Raw genomic sequence first — 24,826 nt, 5'->3', positions numbered from 1 at the left:
GATTGACCCTCTTCCCTATACCAGTTAGTGTTATCAAAAGACTTGACAGCATCAGGGAATCTTTTTTGTGGCAAGGGAACAAAGAAAGGAAAGGTTTTCATCTAGTCAAATAGAAGGCTATGGGAAGCAGAAAGAAAGGTCTGAGAATCAGGGACCTAAAAATGCAAAGCAAGGCTTTAAAACTTAAATGGCTTTGGAGATGCACAAAGGATGACCAAATGCTATGGAGAAGAGCCATCAATGCTAAATATGAGGAGGAGGACATGTGGATGACTAAGGAGATAAACACCCCTTATGGAGTAAGTCTATGGAGGTCCATCAGAGCCCTATGGCCTTTGCTCAAAACCAAGTGCTATGGGAACAAAACTAACTTTTGGGCAGATGTTTGGCTAGGTACTGAGAGCCTAAAAGAGAAGTTTAAAGATATCTACAACATGGTGCTTTATCAACATAGAATAGTGGTTAGGATATCACTTATAGAAGAATGCCAAGTGATAGTGACCTCGTTTTTCACCTTTCTGGAGACCTGGAGAGCCTTACAAGGAGTTGACAAACTATGGTGGAATAGTCACAGCAGCACAGGAACTACAGGGTGAACATAGCTTACAAATATCTGAATATTAGCAGCCACCAATAAAGATTGGCCCTAGAAACATACTTGGAAGCCAAAGACCCCTTTAAAGGTCTCTTGTTTTATATGGCTCTTGAATAGAGAAGTTGTCCTTACTCAAGACAACTTGATGAAAAGAGAAATAATAATGTGCCCCAGATGTTGTATATGTGGAGAAACATCTGAGACAGTTAAACATTTGTTGCTCCATTGCAAAGTGGCAAGTCAAGTATGGAGGATCTTTTTGGCACTCAAAAGGATCACTTGGACAATGCCAGGAAACATTGCAACAACTTTCGCAAGCTGGGAAGAAGCAGGGAAGGAGACTAGAGACAGAAAAAAATGGAGCATTACGGCAGAGGATTAGAGACTAGAGACTAGAGACTAGGAAGGTCTGGAAGATGCGAATTACGGCAGAGGATTAGGGCCAGTTCGGGTCGCTAGTGTAGGGAATTAATTGGTGGGGGTGTATTCCTGTTATGATTCTGTATTCAGTGTTTCGTGTTCCGTGTTCCATGTTTATTACGAATCTGGGTGCTTTCCTCTGCTTTATATTCCTGCAATCCTGCTTTACTCTGTTTTATATTCCCTATGGGTGCCGTATCTATGTTATGTCATCTGCTGCTGTGCTGTACTATGTGTTTGTGTGATATCTCGTGACTTGAGCCGGGGGTCTTTCGAAAACAGCCTTTCTACTTCATCAGAGGTAGAGGTATGAACTGCGTACATCTTACCCCCCCAGACCCCACTAAGTGGGAATACACTGGGTTTGTTGTTGTTGTTGTTGTATACCAACATGCATATGGTGGACAATTTGGAAACAAAGGAACTCTTGGTGCTTTAAGAATAGGAGCAGTGCAGTTCAGCAGATAGAGACGAATTGTATTCTGTTTTTTTTGTTTTTGGTGTAAACTATTCTACTCGGTATCAGTAGAAACTGTAGAAATTCTGGATGTACTAGACTCCACTTCGTTGTGTAGAATAGATGCAGGTTTTGTGAGTTTTCTTGCTGCAAATAGGGACCAATGCCCCCAAATTACTGTGGATTTAGTGAAATATACAAGTTACCAATTTTTGAAAAAAAAGTAGGTACTCAGGTTATTTTGATTGTCAAGTAGGATCAATATTTGCATCAATATACAGTTAAGTTGCTCGGACTTGGGTGCATTATTCGAGACGGGAGCGGATCTGAGAGTCGGATTCGTCAAAATTTAAATATTAAGATTCAAGGTGCGAATCCGAGTATGGATATGGGCGTGGGGATTCGGCGTAAAAATAACTATGTATAATGAGGAGTACTTTTTCAATGCTAGGGTAATATCACGTACCAATCAGAATCCACTTTTTGGTGAGCGTGTTGTCACTTGATGTGTGTTTAGTGTGGAATTATTCTCTAACTAAAATATTATTTTACTATATATAATTATCTATTGATTCTTTTTATATTATAAAGAATTAAAAAAATATAAAGACACAACCGACATGATTCTTTTATAACACAGATCTAGTTTCTTTCTTCCCCAACACGTGAGATCTCTGTTTCTTCTCAAGCACATCAACAAGTTGTAATTAATCCTCTGATTCGGCTGGGTTCCAAAAGTATGGTCGCTTCTTTCTTCCCCAAGACACCAACAACTGAAAATTGGATTTGTTTGTCAACTTTACAGCCGCCGGTGAAGTCGCCGGTTGGACTTTTTCCAGTTAAATCGCCGGTCTATTATCCAATGTTTTTCCTAAATTTATTCTTGATTTTGGTCAACGTATCCGAAATCGTTTTACCAAATCTAAAACGGCACCGCACCCACGTCAGTCTCGTGTCGAGACAAGTTCGGCGGCAAAACCGAAAAGTCTGTGCAACATAGATATCTAGTGAATTACTAGGGAATGTCACACTCTCGTATGACCAGAAGATTTTAACCCCGAAGATCCTTTACGGCTTTTCAAATTCTTATTTAAGATAATAACCTTCAGGTGCAATAGGGAACATTGCTGCTGGGAAAAGGGAAAAGAACTCATTCCAAAAACTACTATGTATCACAAAACCCCGTGCAGAGGTGAAGGGACGAAAGGAATTATCTCACTAAATCTATCATGAATGAACCTCAGATACGGCAGCGACAACTCCAAATCAGGAAAAAAGATGTTTATATGGACCAACCTCCCGATTTTGTTGTTTAGAGGGGGGAAAGGGCAATCAGCAAGAATGTGTTTAAATCAATCAACTGATCAAGTAAGAATACGCTCCTATTTCATCATCTTTTGGGGATAGAAGGGTCTTTAGTCTCTGAACAACAATCGACAAGGCTAATCGAGATCCTAACTACAAGTAAAGGGAGAGGGGGGGCATCCAATCTAGCATGTTATTTGGATGGTTCCTTTATGCGTTCTCTCGGGCTTGGTTTAAACGCTTCAGCCTTGTAGTCCAGGAGTTGGGACGGAATGGCCAAGTCAGATCATTATGTCTTCTCTCCACATTCTATTCATATTATTCCGATCTATCTGCTTGTATATGTTGACGCTATAGTCATATCGTATAAAGCAAATTGTTCCATTAATAATGCATCAAAAAGATATTGCAATTTGTTTTTGAGCCGAACCACTACTTAGTGGCCAACTTCTCAAGAAATACAAAGTCAAAATATAAATGAATATGAATTGATTAAATTTGTTTTTGAGCTTAAGTCTTGTAGAGACCCTTCAACTATTGCAATTGTCGAACTATCTAAACTCAGTCAACAGCCCTCCTTGTCAAATTTCTGACAGATTTGGCTGGAAGTCATGTGCCACTCATGCACTTCCATTTCCCAAAAGAGAAAGGGCAAGTAAAATCACCATGAATGTGAGAATTTGATACTCTGCCATGTTGTAGGCAACTAAAATAAATAACCTTCCATGATTTCACACGGTCTTCTTACGATTTTCAGAGAACAGCTGATGACACAGCAGTGACGGCACTACTTACATTTAGTTCCATTTGTAGTCACAGTCTAAGTTGCGCGGACTCATCACTTACGATGGCACACTCGTGTCATAGTCTCCAAAAATACACACTTTTGAAGAATCCAACATCACCCCTTAGACATTTTTGAAGAGTCCGAGCAACATAGGTCAGAGTAGCCTACTTTACTTGAGCATCAATAACTAGTGTGCTTTTCTAACAGTCTTAAATTTGCATGACCTCTTCAATCATGGGCAAAACAAGATCCTAATTTCGTCTCAACTATTCTTTGAAACCAACTAAAGAACCAAAAGATGGAAAGATAATGGAACATATATGGAATGGGAGATCTAAAGACGTAAAAAAAATGAGATAAACTCACAGCTGTATGCTGAACCAAGACCATTAACTGCACCATTACAGCCTCTGCTGCTTCTTTCAAGTTTTTATGAGGTGTGTGTTCAGGTTCCAGCCTAAATATAATGAGATGTACTATTAATGATGTGATCACTCATTGAGGTGGTGTACTGATGACAAACAAGCAATAACAGATAAAAGCTTATAGCAGGTACTTTTCGAAGTAACGTTCCAAGTTGTGCCATTGAGGATCTTTACATCGATTTCCAAAACGAACCACTTCACCAGAGAATATTTTCAGTTCATCCCTGCCACATTAAAGAATATAAGAAAAACACTTTGGCAGACACAATTTGAAAGTAGTATCTTATACGACAATAAGCTATCTCAGACTCTTTAGCACCTCTTGTCTGCTGCAGCAATTCTCAACAGTTCATCCATATCCTTTGTTATCAAGAGTTGCACACCTTCTGAAGGAAGAACCACCTCCTTCAAATGTTGTACATTATCCTTTGAAAGAGAATGCTTAAGATTGGCACCCTTGACAATGGTGTTTGCAACTTCAAATGCCAAAATTGAAATTTTATTTCCCTTGGTTGCCATGTTTGACGTGAAACCGCTACTCAGGTTTAAATTTGTCATGCTGCTACCTAGTGTGTCCAACACATCTACAGCTTTACCGAGCCCCACCGTACCAGCTCTGCCCAACAGTGAACTCACTTCAGAAACCTGTCTAGAAAAAAACAGATAAATTCCTGTTGCAATGCCGAAATTTAATGGTGTTCATGGTTCAGTTTAATCCAATTTTGACCTTAAAAATACAGTATAACCAAACCAAACCAAATAGAACTGTATTTTTGTTTCGATTTTGTCGGTGTATTTGTTTTTTTTTTCTTTTTCTCACACGACATACAAATTCAATTCACCTCCCAGAGTCAAAGGAAAAATTTCTCATATGTCTATATACGATTAACAAGAATCCAACAAATGGACGAACCTATTATCAATTCAAACATCTGTGAAAAATGTCATCTTGAGATATGACAGTGTTCACATTCTTAAATCAAACAATCACCATATATATTCATACTAGACATGGAAGGGCCCGTGTATGTTATTTTTTATTTCAATTTATGTAACACAAATATAATTTAGATAATCAATTATTAAAATAATTTAAATTTTTAATTATTGTGATTTATAATATTTTTTCTTCTATTTCAATTTGGTCTTATTTTCATAGGCTCTTGAATGATGAAGGGGATAGAGCTATTGTGTTGGGGGAGCTGGAGCACTCCGAGGAGTGTCGTGATTTTAGTTACTGTAGACGTTTTAAGGTGGAGGAGGTCTGAGAGGCTGTTCGTAGGATGCAAAGGGGTAGGGCGACGGGGCCTGATAAGATTCCCGTGGATTTTTGAAAGTTTTCTGGCGAGGCGGGTTTAAGGTGGTTGACTGATTTGTTTAACGGCATTTTCAAGTCAGCGAAAATGCCCGAGGCTTGGAGATGGAGTATTATGATCCCTCTATATAAGAATAAAGGTGACATTCAAAGTTGCAACAATTATAGGAGTATTAAGTTATTGAATCACACTATGAAGATTTGAGAGAGAGTGGTCGAGTTGAGGTTGAGGAGGATAGTGTCTATTTCGGAGAACCAATTAGGATTTATGCCCGGACGCTCGACAACGAAGGCAATTCACCCGGTGCGGAGACTAGTGGAACAGTATAGGGAAAGGAAGAAGGACCTGCACATGGTGTTTATCAACTTGGAGAAGGCATACGACAAAGTCCCTAGGGAGGTTCTTTGGAGATGCTCGGAGGTTAGTGGGGCCCTGGTAGCGTATATCAGAGCAATCAAGGATACGTACGATGGAGCTAAGAGCTAGGTGAGGATGGCGGGAGGCAATTCAGAGCATTTCCCTGTCAAGGTTGCATCAGGGATGTGTTAACGCGGCATATTCAAGGAGAGGTGCCTTGGTGTATGCTTTTTGCAAATGATGTTGTTTTGATTGATGAGACACGGGGAGGTGTGAAGACAAACCCTTGAGTCTAAAGGGTTCAGATTGAGTAGGAGCAAGACCGAGTATTTGGAATGTAAGTTTAATGGCTTGAGGCAGGAGGACGAAGTGGTAGTTAGGAAGGATTCCCAGGTGGTGTGTAAGAGAGACAGTTTCAAGTATCTCGGGTTCATGATTCAGGGGATGGTGAGATCAACGAGGATGTCTCTCACCATATTGGGGTGGGATGGATGAAGTGGAAGCTCGCCTCTGGGTGTTGTGTGATAAGAAGGTGCCACCCAAGCTTAAAGGCAAATTCAACAAGGTGGCAGTCCGCCCGGCCATGTTGTATGGAGCGGACTGTTGGCCAGTCAAGAATTCTCACATTCAAAATTTGAAAGTGGCAGAAATGCGGATGTTGCGCTGGATGTGTGGGCTTACTAGGGGTGATAGAGTTCAGAATGAGACTATCCGGGAGAAGGTTGGAGTGGCTTCAGTGGAGGATAAGATGCGGGAAGTCCGATTGAGATGGTTCGAACACGTGATGAGAAGGGGCACGGATGCACCGGTTCATAGGTGTGAGCTGCTAGCTTTGGATGGCTTCAGACGGGGCAGGGATAGGCCAAAGAAAGCCAAAGAAATACTGGAGAAAGGTGATTAGGCGAGACATGGAGCAGTTACAGCTCAGCTCACTGAGGACATTATCCTAGATAGGAAGTTATGGAGGTCGCGTATTAGGATAGAAGGCTAGTGTCAGTTTGGGTCAGTAGGGTAGGGCGTAGCTTGGTGGGTGTATTATTCTTGGTATGCTACCTTGTTGCATGTTGTATTGCGATGGTGTACTATTCTTTGGTTGCTATTCCTTGTGGGTGGTGTATTTATGTCTTGTCCTCTTGTTACGTACTTTTTTGCGGATTTGATTAATATTCTTTGTCTTGAGTCGGGGGTCTATCGAAAACAGCCTTGCTACTTCTCCGGAGGTAGTGGTATGGACTGCGTACATCTTACTCTCCCCAAACCCCACTATGTGGGAATACACTGGGTTTGTTGTTGTTTGCTGGTATAATATCGAGAGTCAGTCGAATATTTTATATCTTTTATATTTTCAAGTTGTTAATTATGTGATTTATAATACTCTTAGCATAATTTTTCAATAAAATATTAATACTCTCTCCGTTCCAATTTATATGTCTTCTCATTTTTTAAATAATATATGTTACTTTATCTCTTCCTTTGTACTATCGTAATTTATATGACACTAATATAATTTTGATAAGCAATTAAATGTTTTATGTTGACATGTCATTTTGTGTCTATTTTACTTTTTTTTTAATGAAATATTATCAATTTTTTAATGTTTAGATGACCATAAAAATTAATTAGGGGTGATATAATAAAATAACGATTGAAACATCGAAGTAAACATGTCTTAAATGACTTATAACAATTAATTAGAAGAGATATAACAAAATTACTACAAAATATACTTGTGGAAAAAATTAAAATGGGTCTTATATAAGACATCAAGTTAATTTAAAATATCAAGAGTTAATTTATCATTTTATGTCTAACTTATCTTTTTTTATTAAATATTATTAATTTTGTAATACTTAGATGACTTATAATAATTAATTAGGGGTGATATAGTAATATTACGATTGAAACAACTAAAGAAGGCGGAACAAAACATCAAGAGTTAATTTATTATTTTATGTTTATTTTGCCTTTTTATTAAATATTATTAATTTTTAATACTTAAATGACTTATAATAATTAATTAGGGATGATATAGTAAAATTACGATTGAAGCAGGCATGTCGAAGAGCTGCCTGCTTATTCCCCTTTATTATTAGTATATATATATATATATATATATAAGTAAAAGTAAATATGCTTTCATACTTACTGTACCTTAATGGTTAAAACCAAAGCAAATCACTCCTCCTAGATAAGTTCAATATAGAAGAATACAAAACTCAAAGCTAGTAACATGAAAATGTCCATACATCTTTTTTATGGGTAAAAATATGTAGAAATCACATTTGAAAAAATTCTCTATCAGAATAAATAGTCATGTTCATAGGAAGTTATAAACTGATAAATATATATATATACACACTGACACACATATGTATATCGAGAGAGAATTTATTTTAGTTCAACCTTTTACAATATTGAAACAAACCATATTGTTGGTTTTTCAAATTTAAAACAGAATAAACTAGGTCAAAGAACATGCCAATTTTTAACTCACTTTAATTTGTTTTACTGTTGCAAAATGGATAAAAAGCAAGTATCCATCCAACCCACCCAAGTAAAAATGGGTCAGATAATTGATTTTTTTTAACTGATGAAATATAGGTAATATTCATATTACCCATTAAAGACGGATACTTGAGGGATAAATAATGGGTCTTACAATCCCAATCCCTACCAAACCCATATTGCCCACGATTGCTTTCTAGATCAATCGGCAATGGTAAAGGAGGACTGACTATTGCTCTCTAGATCATTAAGGCTAATGACTCACGCATCTTTCATTGACTATTAAAGTTGCATGTTTTGGATGGGTTACTACTTCGGAAGCATGCTTAACTCAAAATAATTCGAAGAAAAGAGGCTTCAACCTATGTAGTAGATGCTTCTTGTGTCTGACACAAGATCAGGGAAACGTGGAGCACCTTTCTCTCCACTTTAAATATTTCTAGAGCATGATGGGAGTTATTCATAAATCTTCGTCATATACTGGTATTAATTGGGTGATGCCTCAGAAAGTGAAAGGTTTGTTGGAAAGAGATAAAGCAGAAATGGAGAACTATTCCATTGTGTATCTTATGGACAATTTGGCTAAAGAGGAACGAAGCTGCTTTGAAGGGCAGAGAACACACATTTCTAGAATTAAGGAAAGATGTTTACAAAATTTGTATTTCTGGAGTAAAGGCAGCTTAATAGAGAGTTTGAACCAGTTAAGGAAAGATTAGGAATCATGGTTTTATATTTCAATTATGAAGTTCAGAATGTAAGATGTGGGACTCATTATTACAATAGAGCATTTAAACATCAAGATTAAAAGTTTTGACACAGAGCAAATAAATGAAGTAGCATTTTTCTTTTTTCTCATAATCTGTAGCTTTGAATGCTTTTTTTTTTCCATTCAGCACGTCGTCATTTTCTTTTGTATTTCTTGTTCATAATCTTTCAATCTGATCACATACATTGTAAAAAGGCTTAATACAATAATTTTTGCTCCAACTTAAATGTGTATGCAAAGTAAAATTTTGATCCTCCATTTTACATTTTCTATTATAGTTCTATTATATAACGTGTAAATATTTCTTTTAGATATAGCATTGATATTAAATTTTCAACTCATTTTCAATTAATTACATTTTTTGAGAAATTGAAAAAAAATAGTTTTAATTAGTTAGCACATCTTATTTTAATTTGCTTTAGAAGGAAAGGAAAAAACTGACAGAAGAAAAAAGAAAAAGAAACAAGACAAAAGAAAGGCAAAACTGAAATGCTTTTTCACGGCCAAGTGTTATTCCCCAAAGCACACCTTCACTTTTTGTTGTTACCTTTGGTTTATTACGTTGCTGAAATTTATTTATTTTGATGATCGTGGTGTCCGGACAAGCTTGCCCGCACCTCGACTAATTACAAAGCATAAGTGGATCCACCCCTCACATTTTCTTATCACAATGGGGTCCATTTATCTTTATAAACTCCTATATTGAAAGTTTTCAAATAATTACTAGCAACAATTAAGGAAAAAGATAAATGCACAAGGTCATAGCATATGTGACTGAAGACTCACCGTCGCAATTGCAACGTGCTTTGACTTTGTTGATCTGGATGTGTTGGATAAAGCCCTGGACAATCTTGGAACTCCATCATCAACATCATCCATAGGAACCCCATGAGGAATCACATTCACCTCCAGAAAAGATAATGCTGGTTCAGTTAGTTGCTTATCAGTGCTTTCCACAGCAGGGGATTGCATAGGATCACTGTTTAGCTGTGTGGGCAATCTAGGCGACTGATAAACTATTCCAGCACCATACTCACGAAGACCATTCACATGTGGAATGGCACCAGCTGTTGTGTGCTCAGCAGTAGCTCTTCTAGAGCAAAGACCACCCATTTTCTGAATAACGGCCTTCCACCTATTTCAATCTCAAGCTTCCCCTCAAGAGCTGAACCAAAACAGTGTGAAGCTGTCTCAGCAACCTGCCACTGCAGAATACTAAAATAGATTTAGCACACACTAAGCATATAAACAAACAAAAAAAAAAAGCCCAATGCACTAAGCATCCCGCATTCAGGCAGGTTCCATGGAACGGCTGCACCCCTAAGGAGTCCGTGGCTGATTCCACGGCTCAAACCCATGACCTACAGGCCACAGTAAAACAACTTTTGACTGATTCCACAACTCAAACCCGTGACCTTTAGGCTACACAGAGACAGCTGTCCTGTTGCTATAAGGCTCCCCTTTAAACACCACCATATATATAATAATGTGAGTTATCAATTAAAACACAAACAATCACATAGGAAAAACATTCAGTTCACAGGACTAAAATTGAATGCAAGAAAGAACTTACCCAGCAAAAAAAAAAAAAAGAAGAAGAGAAAGCCTTTGGGATTGTGCTGCAACAGGAAGAAGAAGAAGAAGAAAGAGGGATTTTAGTTAAATGGGCATTTTAGGAGGGAGTGCGTATGAAGCGGTGGGAAAGTAAACGGAAAGACCGAGGTCAGTGACGCAAGTGGTTAACATTAGTCTCTTCTTTCTCTCACACTTTGTGACAGGTGGGACTGTGGTGGCGTTATGCTAAAATTAGAAATATGACGACTTATTCTTCTCCCACCTCAAAAAATTTCAAACCAAAACAAAAAATCGTTGCAGTTCCCACACGCCACCGTGTTTAATCTTTTTTTTTTTTAAACATTATTTTTATTTATATTTGCAAAAAATTCTTTAAGTAGCTGTTTGACCATTAAAACTAAAATTTTTCGGAGCTCCGTTGAAGTTGGAGTTGTATTTGGTCATGTATTTTTTGAATTTCTTTTTACTTTTAATTTTTTTTTTTTTAAAATATGATTTTATGCCCCAACTTTTACAAACTATTAAAATCATCTAACTAAAATTTACTTACTAACGGAAAAAGAACACAATTAGTCACTTTTATTAAAAAAAATTACATATACATGGCCAAATTTAATGAATTTCAATTATGACATATATAATATTTACATTAATAGTCGTTTTCTCATATTTGAAAATTTTAAATATGGATGTTATATTAACAGATCACTGTTTTCTATTTTTTAGGTAACAAATATTATCTTTCAAATAAATTTATTTTTTTAGGAATTTATTTAATTTATTTCCCGTTTCAAAAAAATAGGAAATGATGAGTTGTTATTAAATTTTAGGGCGCCGCTAATTTATTTCTTTAATTTTCTTATACATGAAAGATTTTACTATGTGCGAATAAATTATTTCTATGTAAAACATACTTTGCATATTTATGGTATACTTGCTTGGTATACGTATTTTGCACGTGTGTTTTTCCTTGATTAAGTAAGTTTTATAAAAAAAAAAGTTATTAAATTATAGCAATTTATATTAAAATAAATATTGTATGTAATTAAACAATAGAAGAAAATTATCATATCCCAAATACGTTATTGCATGTTGTGTTTCAATTTATTGTTTCTTTAAAATAAAAAATTAGTTTTTTTACCAAATAAATAAATAAATTAGTTCTTTTTATCAAGATTCACGCAAGTAAAAACGGTAATTACTAATCATTGTCATGTAGCTATCCTGCCGTTAAGCTGCTCCACTTAAATATTAATCAATCATATTATTACTGAACCAGTTTAAGACTTTTTGTTTCCTGAGTAGTTGATTTGCTGGTCAATTAGCTTAAATTCAGCCAAAAAAAAAAAACAATTTAAGCTTTTACCTTCTCACAAACACCAATACATATTTAATGGGCCAGTGAGTTATTTATATCATTCAAAACTAAAAATTATTATGCGAAATTAAATTTTGATATTAAATTTCTTTACAAATAAAGTAAAGAGAAAAACTAAACCTGCTCTAAGCCGAAAATGATAAATTAGGGCATGCATGTCCTCCTTCGAAAGAATACACAACAAATAAATTTTATAACAAATCCTAGATCTAATGAATTCTATCTTGAATTCTGAAATCAAAAGAAAATTAATTATTCCTCTAATATTAAAAATAGACATGTAATTATTAATTTTCCATATTAGTTAATTATTCTTGCACTTTAACCATATAACTAATAATAAAATAATTGGCGCTATTAATTTTTTCGTATTAAATTATTTGTTATTGTTACATTTTGCAATATCTAATTAATAGTTTTCATATTTGTATGTAATTGTCGTACTTTAGCCATAATTATTACGGGAAATTGGTCACACAAACCTAATAGGAGACAAACTTGTGAAAAGTAAAAAAAAATTCACGTGAAATAATTTATTTTTAGGATTAAAACCATATATATTTTTGTATTTTAGGACTCCTTGGTTATAGCTTTCTTTCTATGTATTTTTCTTTTAACATATACTTTAGGTTTCCTTAATTATAAATATTAAAGATAATTATTTAATAATTTAAGAAAATAGGTAAAAAGACTATTTTATCTATTCGAGAGATTTTTAATGAAGGGTAAAAAGTTCAAATCACTTTTTTAAGGGTCTTCATACTTTTAATATATTATATATTATAGATATAGATTATATCATATACCATAATAAATAAATAAATATGCTTAGTATGTTTCTTTATACTTTGTATATTTATATATGTGTGTATATGATATATACATGGTATAAACTTCATATATAACATACTTTGTATATATATGTTATAAATATACTTAGTATGTTTCTTAATACTTTGTATATTTATATATGTGTATATATGGTATATACATGGTATAAACTTTATATATAACATACTTTGTATATTTCTGTTATAAATATAATACTTTATATATTTATGGGTATAAATATAAATTAACAGTAAAATAATGTTTTAAATAAGGGAAAAATTAAAATAACGGAGAAAAATAATGATGAGAGAGTAGAAGAGATATATATTAATTAGGATAGCATTAAGTTTGAAATTATAATTATCTTATTCTTTAAAACTGTTATATACGTAATATTGAAAAAGTAATGCTATAAGGAAAGTTTTATGTAAAAATTTAAAAGATTGGGGTTATATGTAATAATAATAAAAGTTAAAATTGGAGTTGAAAAATTGTGAAAACACCAAAAACTTGTTTTCCCTTTTCAGAAAAAAATTTCGAAATTATTTTTCAAATTTTCATGGCCAAACACCACAATTTCTAACTCCGAAAAATTTTTTCAGAAAAAAAAAATTCATGGCCAAACGGGCACTAAATCTATTTTGCTGGTTAATTTAAAAAATGTATTTAGAAGAATCATTCTTGCCCCCCCTCCTATTTCAAAAAGATTATTATTGTTCTTCCTTTTATTTAAAGAACAATCTTTGTATGAATTGTTTGATTAATAATTTATTTTTTAATCCATATATATAGATTATATACTCATTATATACGATCATACACATAATGTATAATGGATTATGATCATATTATATATTTTCTGGCTATTTTAGTTTAATCAATTGAGTAAACGACTTTAAATTAATTCTTCATTAAAGAAGCAATGTAAGGGATTCATAAAAGCAATAATCAAAATAAAATTGAAAGTAAAACACATGGATAATGTCATAATGATAACAAAAGTAAAAACAAACGACTTGAAATTACTGTCATACCCCAATATAAACAACAATCATAATTACAGTAAGAACGAAAGAAAATCAATAAAGAACATTTAAAGAAAATATGCAAATCTCAATTTAAGTTATCAAGTAGTAAAAGCACAAACAATCAAAGAGCAAAACATCCAATTCATAGAACATAAACAACAATTCAATGCAGGAAAAAGAAAAGACTTACATAGCAAGAGAAAAGTAACGTACCAAAAAAGAAAGCTTGAGATTATGCTACAACAGGAAAAAGAAGAAAAAGGGGTTTTGGTTAAATAGGCATTTTAATGAAGCGGTGGGAAAGCAAATGGAAAGACTGAAGTTGAGAAACAAGTGTAAAGATAGTTTCGTTGTTTCTCACACTTTGTGACAAGTGGGAAAGCGTTGGTTTTTTCCTAAAAATAGAAATATGATCGACTTTTTCTCATGCCACCTCAAACAAACTTCAAAATCAAAACGAAAAAAATTCATTACAGGTCTCATACGCCACTGTATTTTATCTTTTTTCTTTTTTAATTTTGATTTATTTGTAATAAATTCTCTAAATAATGATTAAACAAATATAGTTAGAATAGTTTGACCATTGCACAATAATTTAATGAGAAAAGAGTCATATTTACCACTTTATTACTAAAAAAGATTTAATATTATTCTTTATTATACTATGTGTTCATAAATATCTCTAACGTTATAAAAGAGGTTCAAATATACTCTTTTACTAATTGAATACAAAAGTTTGATATTGTCCTTGATATGTTAACTTTATCGTCTTCACCTGCATAAATCTTCTACCTTAAATGCTTTAGTATTAATATATTTCTTATAAATTTATGTGTTTTCCTATGGAAAAACTATTTCAAATAATTAGATATTTATTATAACTTGAAACATATTTGGCACTTTATTTTCTCATAATCGAAAGCTAAAAAACTTCTAATTATGATTAATTAACTTTAAAGCATTTTTAAAATTTTGGCACTCTAATTTTATCTTATAATCCACCTTTTAGGATATGTTTGGTATGAAGGAAAATATTTTCCAGAAAATGTTTTTCAGTTTTCTTATGTTTGGTTGGCTTATATGTTTTGGAAAATATTTTCCAAATCAAGTTATTTTCTTTAAATCTAACAAAAATGACTTCTCTTCAAAAAGTAAGGAAAATATTTTTCAAAAATATCTTTCAACCTCATTTTGAAGTTAAAATATTCGTGCAACTCTCAAAATTATCTACCTTGTCCCGCCCCCAATACCTTATCACCCCAACACCACCCCTACTCCTACCCCACCCTTACCCTTACCCCCTACCCCCACCCCTACCCTCACCCCAAAAATTTAATTGTTTTAAAAAATACTTTAATTTTTTTAGTCCATCCCCTACCCCCACCTCACCCCCTACCCCTACCCCACGCCCTATCCCTACCCCTATCCTCACCCCCATCCCCAAAATTCAATTATTTTAAAAAGTATTTCAAATTTTTTTCTTAGTCCATCCCCTACCCCTACCAACCCCCCTTCCAAAAATAATATCTACATTTTATTAAAAAATTCAAACTTTTCTCTTACTCCACACCCCTCCCCTCCCTCCCCCTTACCAACCCTCTCTCCCACCCCCCCTTTCAACAACCTCAAAAAAAATTAAATTTATTTTAAAAGATTTTCAATTTTTTTCTTCCCCCTTCCCCCTTTCCCCTCACTCCCCTACCCTCCCCCCTAACTCCTACTAACTCCCTCCATCCCTCAATTTAATTTTTTTTTTTAACAAAAAAAATTCAAAACTTTTTCTTACCCCACCCCTTCTACCTATTCTGACACTCCCACCCATCCGCCTACCAACCCCTTCCCCAAAAAAGCTTTAATTTTTTTTAATTTATTTTTTAAAAAAAGATTCTAAAATCTATTTTTGCGCTTTAGCTAAACACTAAAATGAATTTTTTGAAAAAAATAAATTTTATTCACTAACCAAATACTATAAAATATTTTCCATCCACCAACCAAACATAAGAAAACAAGTAAGAATCAACTTGTTTTCCAAGAAAACTTTTCCTTCATACCAAACACACCCTTAAAAATCAATCCAAATGCTCTCTTAGTCGTATTTTTTTTTGTAATGGACCTCTTCAACTTTTCTTTTCAGGTAATAAAAGCGCTTCAATTTCTAGAATAGATCAAAGGACCTAACACAACTTGTTTTTTTTTATAGGATATTGTAGTTTTCTTTAGAAGGTGTTCACATTTCTTTTCACACATCATGAATTGTAATTCAATACTATCATGGAGTGATGCATGTATCCAAGATTTGCTGGAGCTAATTGCACTCAAACATACAAAAGGTAATTGCTAAAATTATTTAATTTGTAGGATTTCTTAACTTTTGATTACTCATTACACGCTCAACATTCTAATTCTGATGCTAACTTTTCTTCTTCTGTAGATAACAAGATGATCTATGTATTATCAACTGTGGCTATTAAAATCAGATTTTATGTAATCTTAGCATATCTTATACATAAGCTGGACCACTTATATGATCATGAACAATTCATTGTTTATTTTTCTATAAAGCTGAAGAAGTTCTGTGTAACTTTGTCTTGTGAATAAATTTACTTGGAGAATCCTACTATAGAACAGAACTACCTTGAAATTGCTTTGAACATATATAAGATTTAGGTCTTAAAGTTTGAATTCCTACAATTGTTTTAGAAAAAATTATATTCAAGTTCTTGACTCAATGTCTATAGTAGTGTTATCTATTAGATGAAATTCTTCTTTCCTTCTTCTTGTTCGCGTGTTATTATTTATCTCATGTTTTATTCTAAGCGTATGGCATGACTATGATTATAATTTTTAATAAAGAGTGAAGACAGTAATTTTAATGTCTATTATATATTCAATGGTGATATGCTTAAATTGTATACCCATTTTCTGATACTTCTATGATGAATAGTACTGAAGTTATAAAGATGAGTTTAATTTGGAGTAAAATAATCAGTGATTCATGTAGCCTACCCCAATTTCTTGGGGTTGAAGTCTAGTTATTAGTGTATAGTGGAGTTATCAAGCTAATATAAAATATAGTTATGAATTGTTCTTATTTAACATAATTATCTCATGAGACTTAGTCTAAAAATTTTAGGTTACGTCTTGAAGTTAACAACTCTTTGTCATTGCCTCGATCCACTCTTCTTTAATCAAGTATTTTTATTGATTTAGCTAAGTTTTTGATATATAGAACTATTGAAGCCTGAAGTGAAGAGAGCACGCTATTTTAGGCACTTATTTTGACAATTGACAAGGATTCCTTTATAGGATCCATTTCATTTAAGAAATTTTTAATATCTAGATTTGTTCATTCTTGATTACAAATTATATATATTTGCCTGCTAAGTTAGTATTGGAGGACTAATGTTAATATTTGAGGCTATCTCTTAACTGTTTTATGAATAAATTGTTGCTACACTTTATTTTTTTCTCACTTTCACTCTAGTAATAGAGTAGCTACTATAAATTTTATTTTTTGGTGCATTCTTTTCCTATTAACTGCTTTTATACATTTGTGTGTGCATATTTGTTAATATATGAAACTAATTAGAGATTTTATTTTTTATTTAGTTTCTATAAATTTTTTATGATTCATGAATTTATATTTTCTGCTCAACAATACTAGCAAAGAGACAACCTTGCAAATGATAAGAAGCAAAAAAAAAAAGAGGGCTAATATATCTAGAATTGTTTTGGCATCAATTGATGCAACTTTTATTGAGCAACTATACAGAAGGAATTATCACTTTATATGTTGTATTGTAGCATATGCCAAACATTAACTGTTTTATATATATGCTCTAATTTATAGACAATTTTCTATGTTTGTCACTTTTATAAAGGATGAAATTGTGCTTTTGTATTTGTAAATTATTGTAACTGTTTTAAGGCGTTTATATGTAAGATGCCTAAATATTAGACACAACATTAAATTGCAACCAAATTTAAAATGTTGGGCCCATATTATGTACATCAAATCTATCTAGTATTATAAAAGTAAGATATGTGGTTAGAATCTCGATGCATCATGTTGATAAGATGTTGGGTTGAAGTCCGACTGAATTACGGGTTAACATGCTTTTTTGTGGGTAAAATATTGGGTTGAGCTCAAGTCTCACTGAATTATTGTTTAATAGGCCTTTATACGTAAAAAGTTGAGTTCAAGTTCAAATGTTATATATTGATGATATAGTGATAACTAAGAAAATTCATATGCTCTTGATAAAAGTTGCGAAGCCCCTCCAACTGATTTGTCTTCATCCTCTCATGTAAATGTGATAGTAGTGCATAATACAGTTGAAAAAAGACAAGTGATTGAAAGTATAAATATGAACATAAAAAGATAGAAAAATAGTGTCATCATTGTGGTAATTGTAAAATAAAGAACATTATGAGTTCTTGTCATGACTTAGAATTCAAGGTCATGATGACACCTACCTCGACCAAATCTTTGTAGGTAAGCCTAAAATCAAAATAGAATAATTATTGAAAGAAGGTAAATAATAAGCAAAATATGATAACAAAGGTAAAAATCTAAAATAAAACTCAATATCTAAAATAAATATAACTTAACACTTCAAAGATCTAGTATCATGAGTAAAGAACACTCTAAATTTGAAATAGAATATGAGTACATAATATTTGTATCTAAAATAAAAATAAAGACATAGGGTACTAGATGAAGCTGAAAACAAACTCCAAAATGGGGAGCTCATGTTTACTTTGAAATGCTTAAGCCGCACGAACTCACAATTGGTGGGTCGTACTTGAACTAGGATTTGCACCAAAAGAATATAGAAAGTAGGAGTGAGTAAGGTCCACTTGTACTAAGTAGGCATCATAGGTCGACCAATTAAAGTAGATAACTATGAACAAAGCTCCATCTACATATATAAAAGTTCCTAACGACAACTCAACCTGTACAAATCCTAAAAATATAAATCAAACAACTACAATAACAATGTAAGAAGTAACAATGCAATAAATATACATAAAAGAAAGACTAAAATACATGATATCAATCACATAAGAGAGATACAAATGATGCATTGCAATGACATGATATGTATGCAATATTTCAATGTCACCTCATCTATATTTTTCGAGCATAATCTTCTAGGAGAGAACCTATGGGGAATTCACAGCCCATATACTATCACAATATCATCAATCAACCTTATTGACACATCCCTCGTCTAAGGCGTTTCATAAAGTATCTTATTTTCTTTCAAACATAATATTTTTCAATAGTACCAATTTCATGAATTTAGATGAATGAATGATATGCATGCTCATAACCAACTCAACAATATACAATAAACTAACTTAATAATGGTATAAATAAGAGCAAGTCACCTCAAATATCAATAGATCATGATACCACCTCTCTCATGGCAACACAATAGTAAAAAAATATGTGAAACACTAATAATATCAATCCAAGACCCCCCATGGGCATCACAATAATGATAAAGAATAAATAATTCTCAAACAAAACCAACACTAGTCCCTATATTGGCACCTCAATGATAATAATCTCTCAATTCAAATAATAAAATTCATCCAAGCCCTAACATGGGCAACAAAATATAGTAATAATCGCAAAAGATGGACACCATAATAAACATTCCCAACCGATAGCGTACTTTACATGAGTGATATCTATCCAGTTTGCTTTGAAGAAAGTAAAGTCATAGTCTTCCTCAAAAGTTGAAACGTAAGCTTAGAACCCTCAATAAGAATCCTTGCCCTTCTAAGTGACTTTAGAGTTCTCCCAGTCTATCAAAAATGAATTATATAGGTGATTAGGAGTCTATTGATACCTATATTATATATTTTGATTTCGGGTCCAAAATTACTTCTTAGCTGGTGCAGAGGGACCGGCCTTAGCCTTTCCTTTTTAGTTATTGGGAATCCATGATACCTGTCATTCAATACATGCAAAAAATAAGTGAGTAACTGAGTCTTAGGTCGTGCTAACTTAAACTAGGTGTGGACGGGTCACAATCGTCACCCCATACTTAATTGTTAGCTCAATTGCGCACATATGAGAATAAGGTACTCAAACTTCACCTTATTCAATATAGTTTGCACATAGACACAGGTTAATCAACCAAACCATGGCAAATGACAACTTATATTTTAGTACATAAGAGTGGCAAAATGCAGCACATCGCTAAGTACATAACCAGTGCTACATTAATTCAATTCGATTTAATTCAATTCAAATATACCGAAAGATCATAATCAGTTCTAAATTAGCGATGTTGAGCATAAGATCAATTCAATTCAGATATATCATAAGATGTCGCAACTACCATGTGTCAAGAAAACAATTCAAGTTCGACTAAATTATGCCCAAAGTAGTTCATCGTTACCACACAAGTTACTCAGACTTCCCTACGCGGAACAACATAAATCCCAATGATAAACACTATAGATCAGTACATTCAAGCAATAAAATGTAAAGTGTAATCGGCAAGAATGTGACCTAAGAACTCATACCCAAAATACCCCTAATATGTGAACCACATAGAAACACACATAATGTTGGAAACACCCTTGCGACCACAATATTTCATAAATCAATATACCAAAGCAGTAAAATCACCCAATCAAAACATGAGTATAACCCCACACTTCAATTTAACTGTCATCATCTCACCATTTAAACAAATCAATGCAAGATTATGAAGGCTATGATGAAGGATTCACAAAAATTTCAAGAAAAATTATAACATATGAGGTTATAACGCACAAAAATTATGAAGAACAAAACCAAATCATGCCAACAGTACCGAAATTCTCTATACAACAGAGGGAAAATTAAAGCATTTAAGCACTTACCTCAGTTGTTGAGAGAAAGATAAAACCTTGAAGAAATTTAAGAGAGATAGTTGGGTTAAGGGAGTGAGAGGAGGTGTTGAGGGTGAGAAAGTAAGGAACCAGGGTTGAGGGGATATATATAGAGGGGCGGGTCAGGATGGGTCAACTTAAAAATTCATGTCCGATTTTAACCCCCAGCGCGAAGGGGTGGTATCGCGCCAAGCCACTAGAATTTGATAATTGTCATTTTGCCAGCCAACGCAATGCGGGGTTATCACGCCAAGCCACTGGAAATTGACAATTGTCAATTTGGCTGCTAACGAAATATGGGGTTATCGCGCCAAGTCACTGGAAATTGATAATTGTTAATTTGGCCATCTCTGCAATGCGTTGGCCTCTCATTTCATGTTACCAATGCATTTCTCAACCTTTTTACCTAATTTTTGCACCTGACTTACACGCATCAATTTTGGAAACTTGATTGATTCCTTGGACATGATGTTCTCCTTGGTTCCAATTTTCTCATCCCTACAAATCAAACAAAACCTAGAAAGCATTGTAAGAAAAAGTGGGTTGCCTCCCACTTAGCGCCTTAGTTTTGGACGTGGCACGATTCTTATTTTTGTATTTTTTCTTTTACTTTTTCCTTTAACAACTAAAAAATTAAACTACCTATTACATTACATTTGTGGGTTGCCTCCCACATAGCGCCTTATTTTACTCCGTGGCACAGTTTAGCTTAGTCTCACTCATCAGCAAAGGTGATGGACACATTGTGCTTATCTCTATAATCAACCCAATAATGCTTCACACGTTGTCTATTCACCAAACACTTCTCAGTCTTATCTTTATTCCATAGTTCAACCGCTCCATGAAGCATCATTTGCACCACCTCAAAAGGCCCAGACCACTTAGACCGCAATTTCCCCAGAAACAACTTTAACCTTGAATTGAATAGCAAAACAAGTTGTCCGAGTTCAAATACTATGTCCTGAATTTGCCTATCATGCCATCTTTTGGTTTTCTTCTTATATAGTTTGGCATTCTCATAAGCATGGAGACGAAACTCATCAAGTTTAATAAGCTGAAACAATCTCTTCTCTCCCACGACCTTCATCTCAAGATTCAACTTTGTAACGACTCAATAAGCTTGATGTTCCAGCTCTACAGGCAAATGACAGGCTTTTCTGTAAACTAAACGTACAGTGAGGTACCAATAGGCATCTTATAAGCTGTCTGGTATGCCCACAATGTACTATCTAGCTTCTCAGCCCTATCCTTTCATTGCTCATTTACAGTCTTCTATAGTATCTGCTTTATCTCTCGGTTGGATACCTCAACTTGACCACTTGTTTATGGATGGTATGCAGTGGATACCTTATGCCTAACACCATATTTAGCTAAAAGATTTTTAAACCAAGTGTTAATGAAATGCATACACCCATCACTGATTATAGCTCTAGGAGTGCCAAATCAGGAAAATATGTGTTTTTTCATAAATTTTAATACCACTCTCGCATCATTAGTCAGACAAGCTGCAACTTTATCCCACTTAGATACGTAATCAACCGCCACTAAGATGTATGAGTTCCCATTTAATGGTAGGAATGGTCCCATAAAATCAATCCCCCAAACATCGAATACTTTAACTTCAAGGATATTATTTAGGGGCATCTCATGACGCCTTGAAATTGTACCTAGCCTCTGGCACTGATCACAAATCTTCATGAAAGCTACTGCATCTCAAAACAATGTTGGCCAAAAAAAATGAATTGCAATACTTTTTTGGCTGTTCTCTCCCCCCCATGATATCTACCATAAGGAGATAAATGACACTTTTATAACACTTATGTGAATTCAACTTCTGGAACATTTCTGCATATAATTCCACCAGGACCCATCTTGAAAAGATATGGCTCATCCCATATATAGGCATGAGAATCATGAAGCAGTTTCCTTCTTTGTTGAGTGATGGCTTCGGGAGGATAAACTGAGCATGCTACCAAGTTCACAATATCAGCATACCGTGAAAGCTCACACACATCCAGAGCCAATAATTTTTCATTTGAAAACTCTTCCTAAATGCAGAGAAAGTCATCCATAATATGGTCATGAGACTCCAGCCGTGACAAATGGTCTACTACTTGGTTCTCTGCTCCTTTTCAATCACGAACCTCTAGGTCGAACTCTTGCAGTAATAAAATCCACCTGATCAATCGAGGTTTTACATCCTTTTTATTGAAGAGATACTTGATGGCCGCATGGTCTGTGTGAACAATAACTTTGGTACCCACCAAGTACGCTCTAAATTTATAAAATGCATAAACCACCACTAACATCTCCTTTTCAGTGACTGTATAATTTATTTGGGCACCGTTTAAGACTTTACTAGCATAATAAATAGAGTGAAATATCTTGTCTTTTATTTGTCCCAAAATTTCTCCAACATCCACGCCACTTGCATCACATATTAATTCAAATGGCAATTCCCAATCTGGAGAAATCAAAATAGGAGCTTCTGTCAGCTTTTTTTTTAGCTTCTCAAAGACTTCTTGACAATCTGCCCCAAAATCAAACTTGGCATTTTTTTCTAACAATTTACACATCGGGCTTGCAATCTTTGAAAAGTCCTGAATAAAATACCTGTAGAAACCTAAAAGCCCCAAGAAACTCCGCACTTCTTTGACTATTACTGGATGTGGCAGCTTTTCGGTCACTTTAATTTTAGCTCCATCTACTTCCAATCCATTACATAACACTTTATGGCCAAGGACTATTCCTTTCTTCACCAAAAAGTGACACTTTTCCCAGTTCAGCACCAAATTTGTCTCCACATCGAGCTACGACTCGATTTAGATTTTGTAAGCATTTATCAAAAGAATCACCATAAACAGAGAAATAATCCATGAATACCTCAACAAATTCTTCAACCATGTCATAGCATATTACCATCATACATCTATGAAATGTTGTAGGTGCATTGCAGAGGCTAAAAGGCAAGCTTCTGAATGCATATATGCCATACACATAAGTAAATGTAGTCTTCTCTTAATCCTCGAGCACAAGAGTAGCCATCAAGAAAATAGTAGTACTCCTGCCCTACCAACCTATCCAATATCTGATCAATGAATGAGATAGGATAGTGATCTTTTATTGTGATAGTCAATACGGATCCTCCATCCAGTCACCATACGAGTGGGAATCATCTTATTAGCTTCATTGGTAACCACAGTTATCCCACCTTTCTTTAGGATACAGCGTATTGGGCATACCCACTTGCTGTCTGAAATTAGATAAACAATCCCATTATAGAGCCACTTGATTACCTCTTTTCACACCACATCCTTCATCACCGGATTCAGTTTTCATTGTTGCTACACTCTTGGTTTGAAACCTTCTTCCATGTATATATTGTGCATGCAAAAAGCTAGATTTATCCTTGTAATGTCAGACATTTTCCAACCAATCACCTTTTTTCTTCTTTTTAAGACTTTTATTGCTTCTTTTACCTGCATATCAGATAAACCTACAGACAAAATAACATACAGACAAAATAATAGACAAGGTATTATTTTCACTAAGGTAAACATATTTTAAGTGAGGAGGAAAAACCTTAAGCTCCAATTTTAGAGCTTCATCAATTGAAGCTTTGGGGGATGGGCCAATTGGCCCGTTCCATGGATCAAAAGGCAAATTTCTTATTTTAATAACTGCCAAATTCATGATTTAAACTAACACCAATGCCTCTATATCTCCATAAAAATCACGACCCATCAAGGATCGCTCTAATAAATCATCTGACAACAATAACCTTTGATCAAACTCGAGGTCTATAACGGATATAGTAAACAAATCCTCATATATAGCTGGCAATTTTAGCGCCTTATACACATCAAAACCTCCACTTTATCATGTGCTCTCATTGTCATCTTCCCTGCTGCTACATCAATTAATAGTCTGTTGTTAGGAAGAGGCGTCCTAAAATAAATAGAACAATCAGATTAGCTTCAAAGTCAAGAATCACAAAGTCTACTAAAAAGATTAGTAATCTCACTTGCACCAAGACATCTTCAATAATTCCATCCGGCCTAGCAAGGGACCTATCTGCCAACTGCAAAATAATAGTCGTGGGTTTGGGACTCCCAAGACCCATCTTTTGGTACCAAGATGTAGGCATAATATTTATGCTAGCCCTCAAGTTATGCAATCCACGAGCA

General features: G+C 34.1%; 1 protein-coding gene across 4 annotated transcripts in view; it reads right to left on the bottom strand.

The window, feature by feature from the left end:
* Window positions 1-14,038, bottom strand: part of LOC107867827 (protein PSK SIMULATOR 1) — a 46,983-nt gene extending 32,945 nt beyond the window's left edge. The window contains exons 1-5 of one of the 4 annotated variants that reach the window (XM_016714271.2): window positions 13,959-14,038; window positions 9,720-10,138; window positions 4,309-4,634; window positions 4,121-4,213; window positions 3,931-4,021 (exon numbers count right to left, since the gene is read on the bottom strand). In XM_016714271.2, coding sequence (XP_016569757.1) covers window positions 3,931-4,021; window positions 4,121-4,213; window positions 4,309-4,634; window positions 9,720-10,046 — 837 coding nt within the window. In that variant the 5' untranslated portion in view covers window positions 10,047-10,138; window positions 13,959-14,038. The other 3 variants (XM_016714270.2, XM_047411883.1, XM_016714268.2) reach the window with 3 other exon arrangements.
* Between the last annotated feature and the right edge of the window lie 10,788 nt (window positions 14,039-24,826).

The sequence above is a fragment of the Capsicum annuum genome, chromosome 4 (assembly GCF_002878395.1).
Source record: "Capsicum annuum cultivar UCD-10X-F1 chromosome 4, UCD10Xv1.1, whole genome shotgun sequence".
In the NCBI taxonomy this organism is placed as follows: Eukaryota; Viridiplantae; Streptophyta; class Magnoliopsida; order Solanales; family Solanaceae; genus Capsicum; species Capsicum annuum.
The sequence above is the reverse complement of the archived record's forward strand: the minus strand, read 5'-3'. Positions and strand labels throughout refer to the sequence as shown.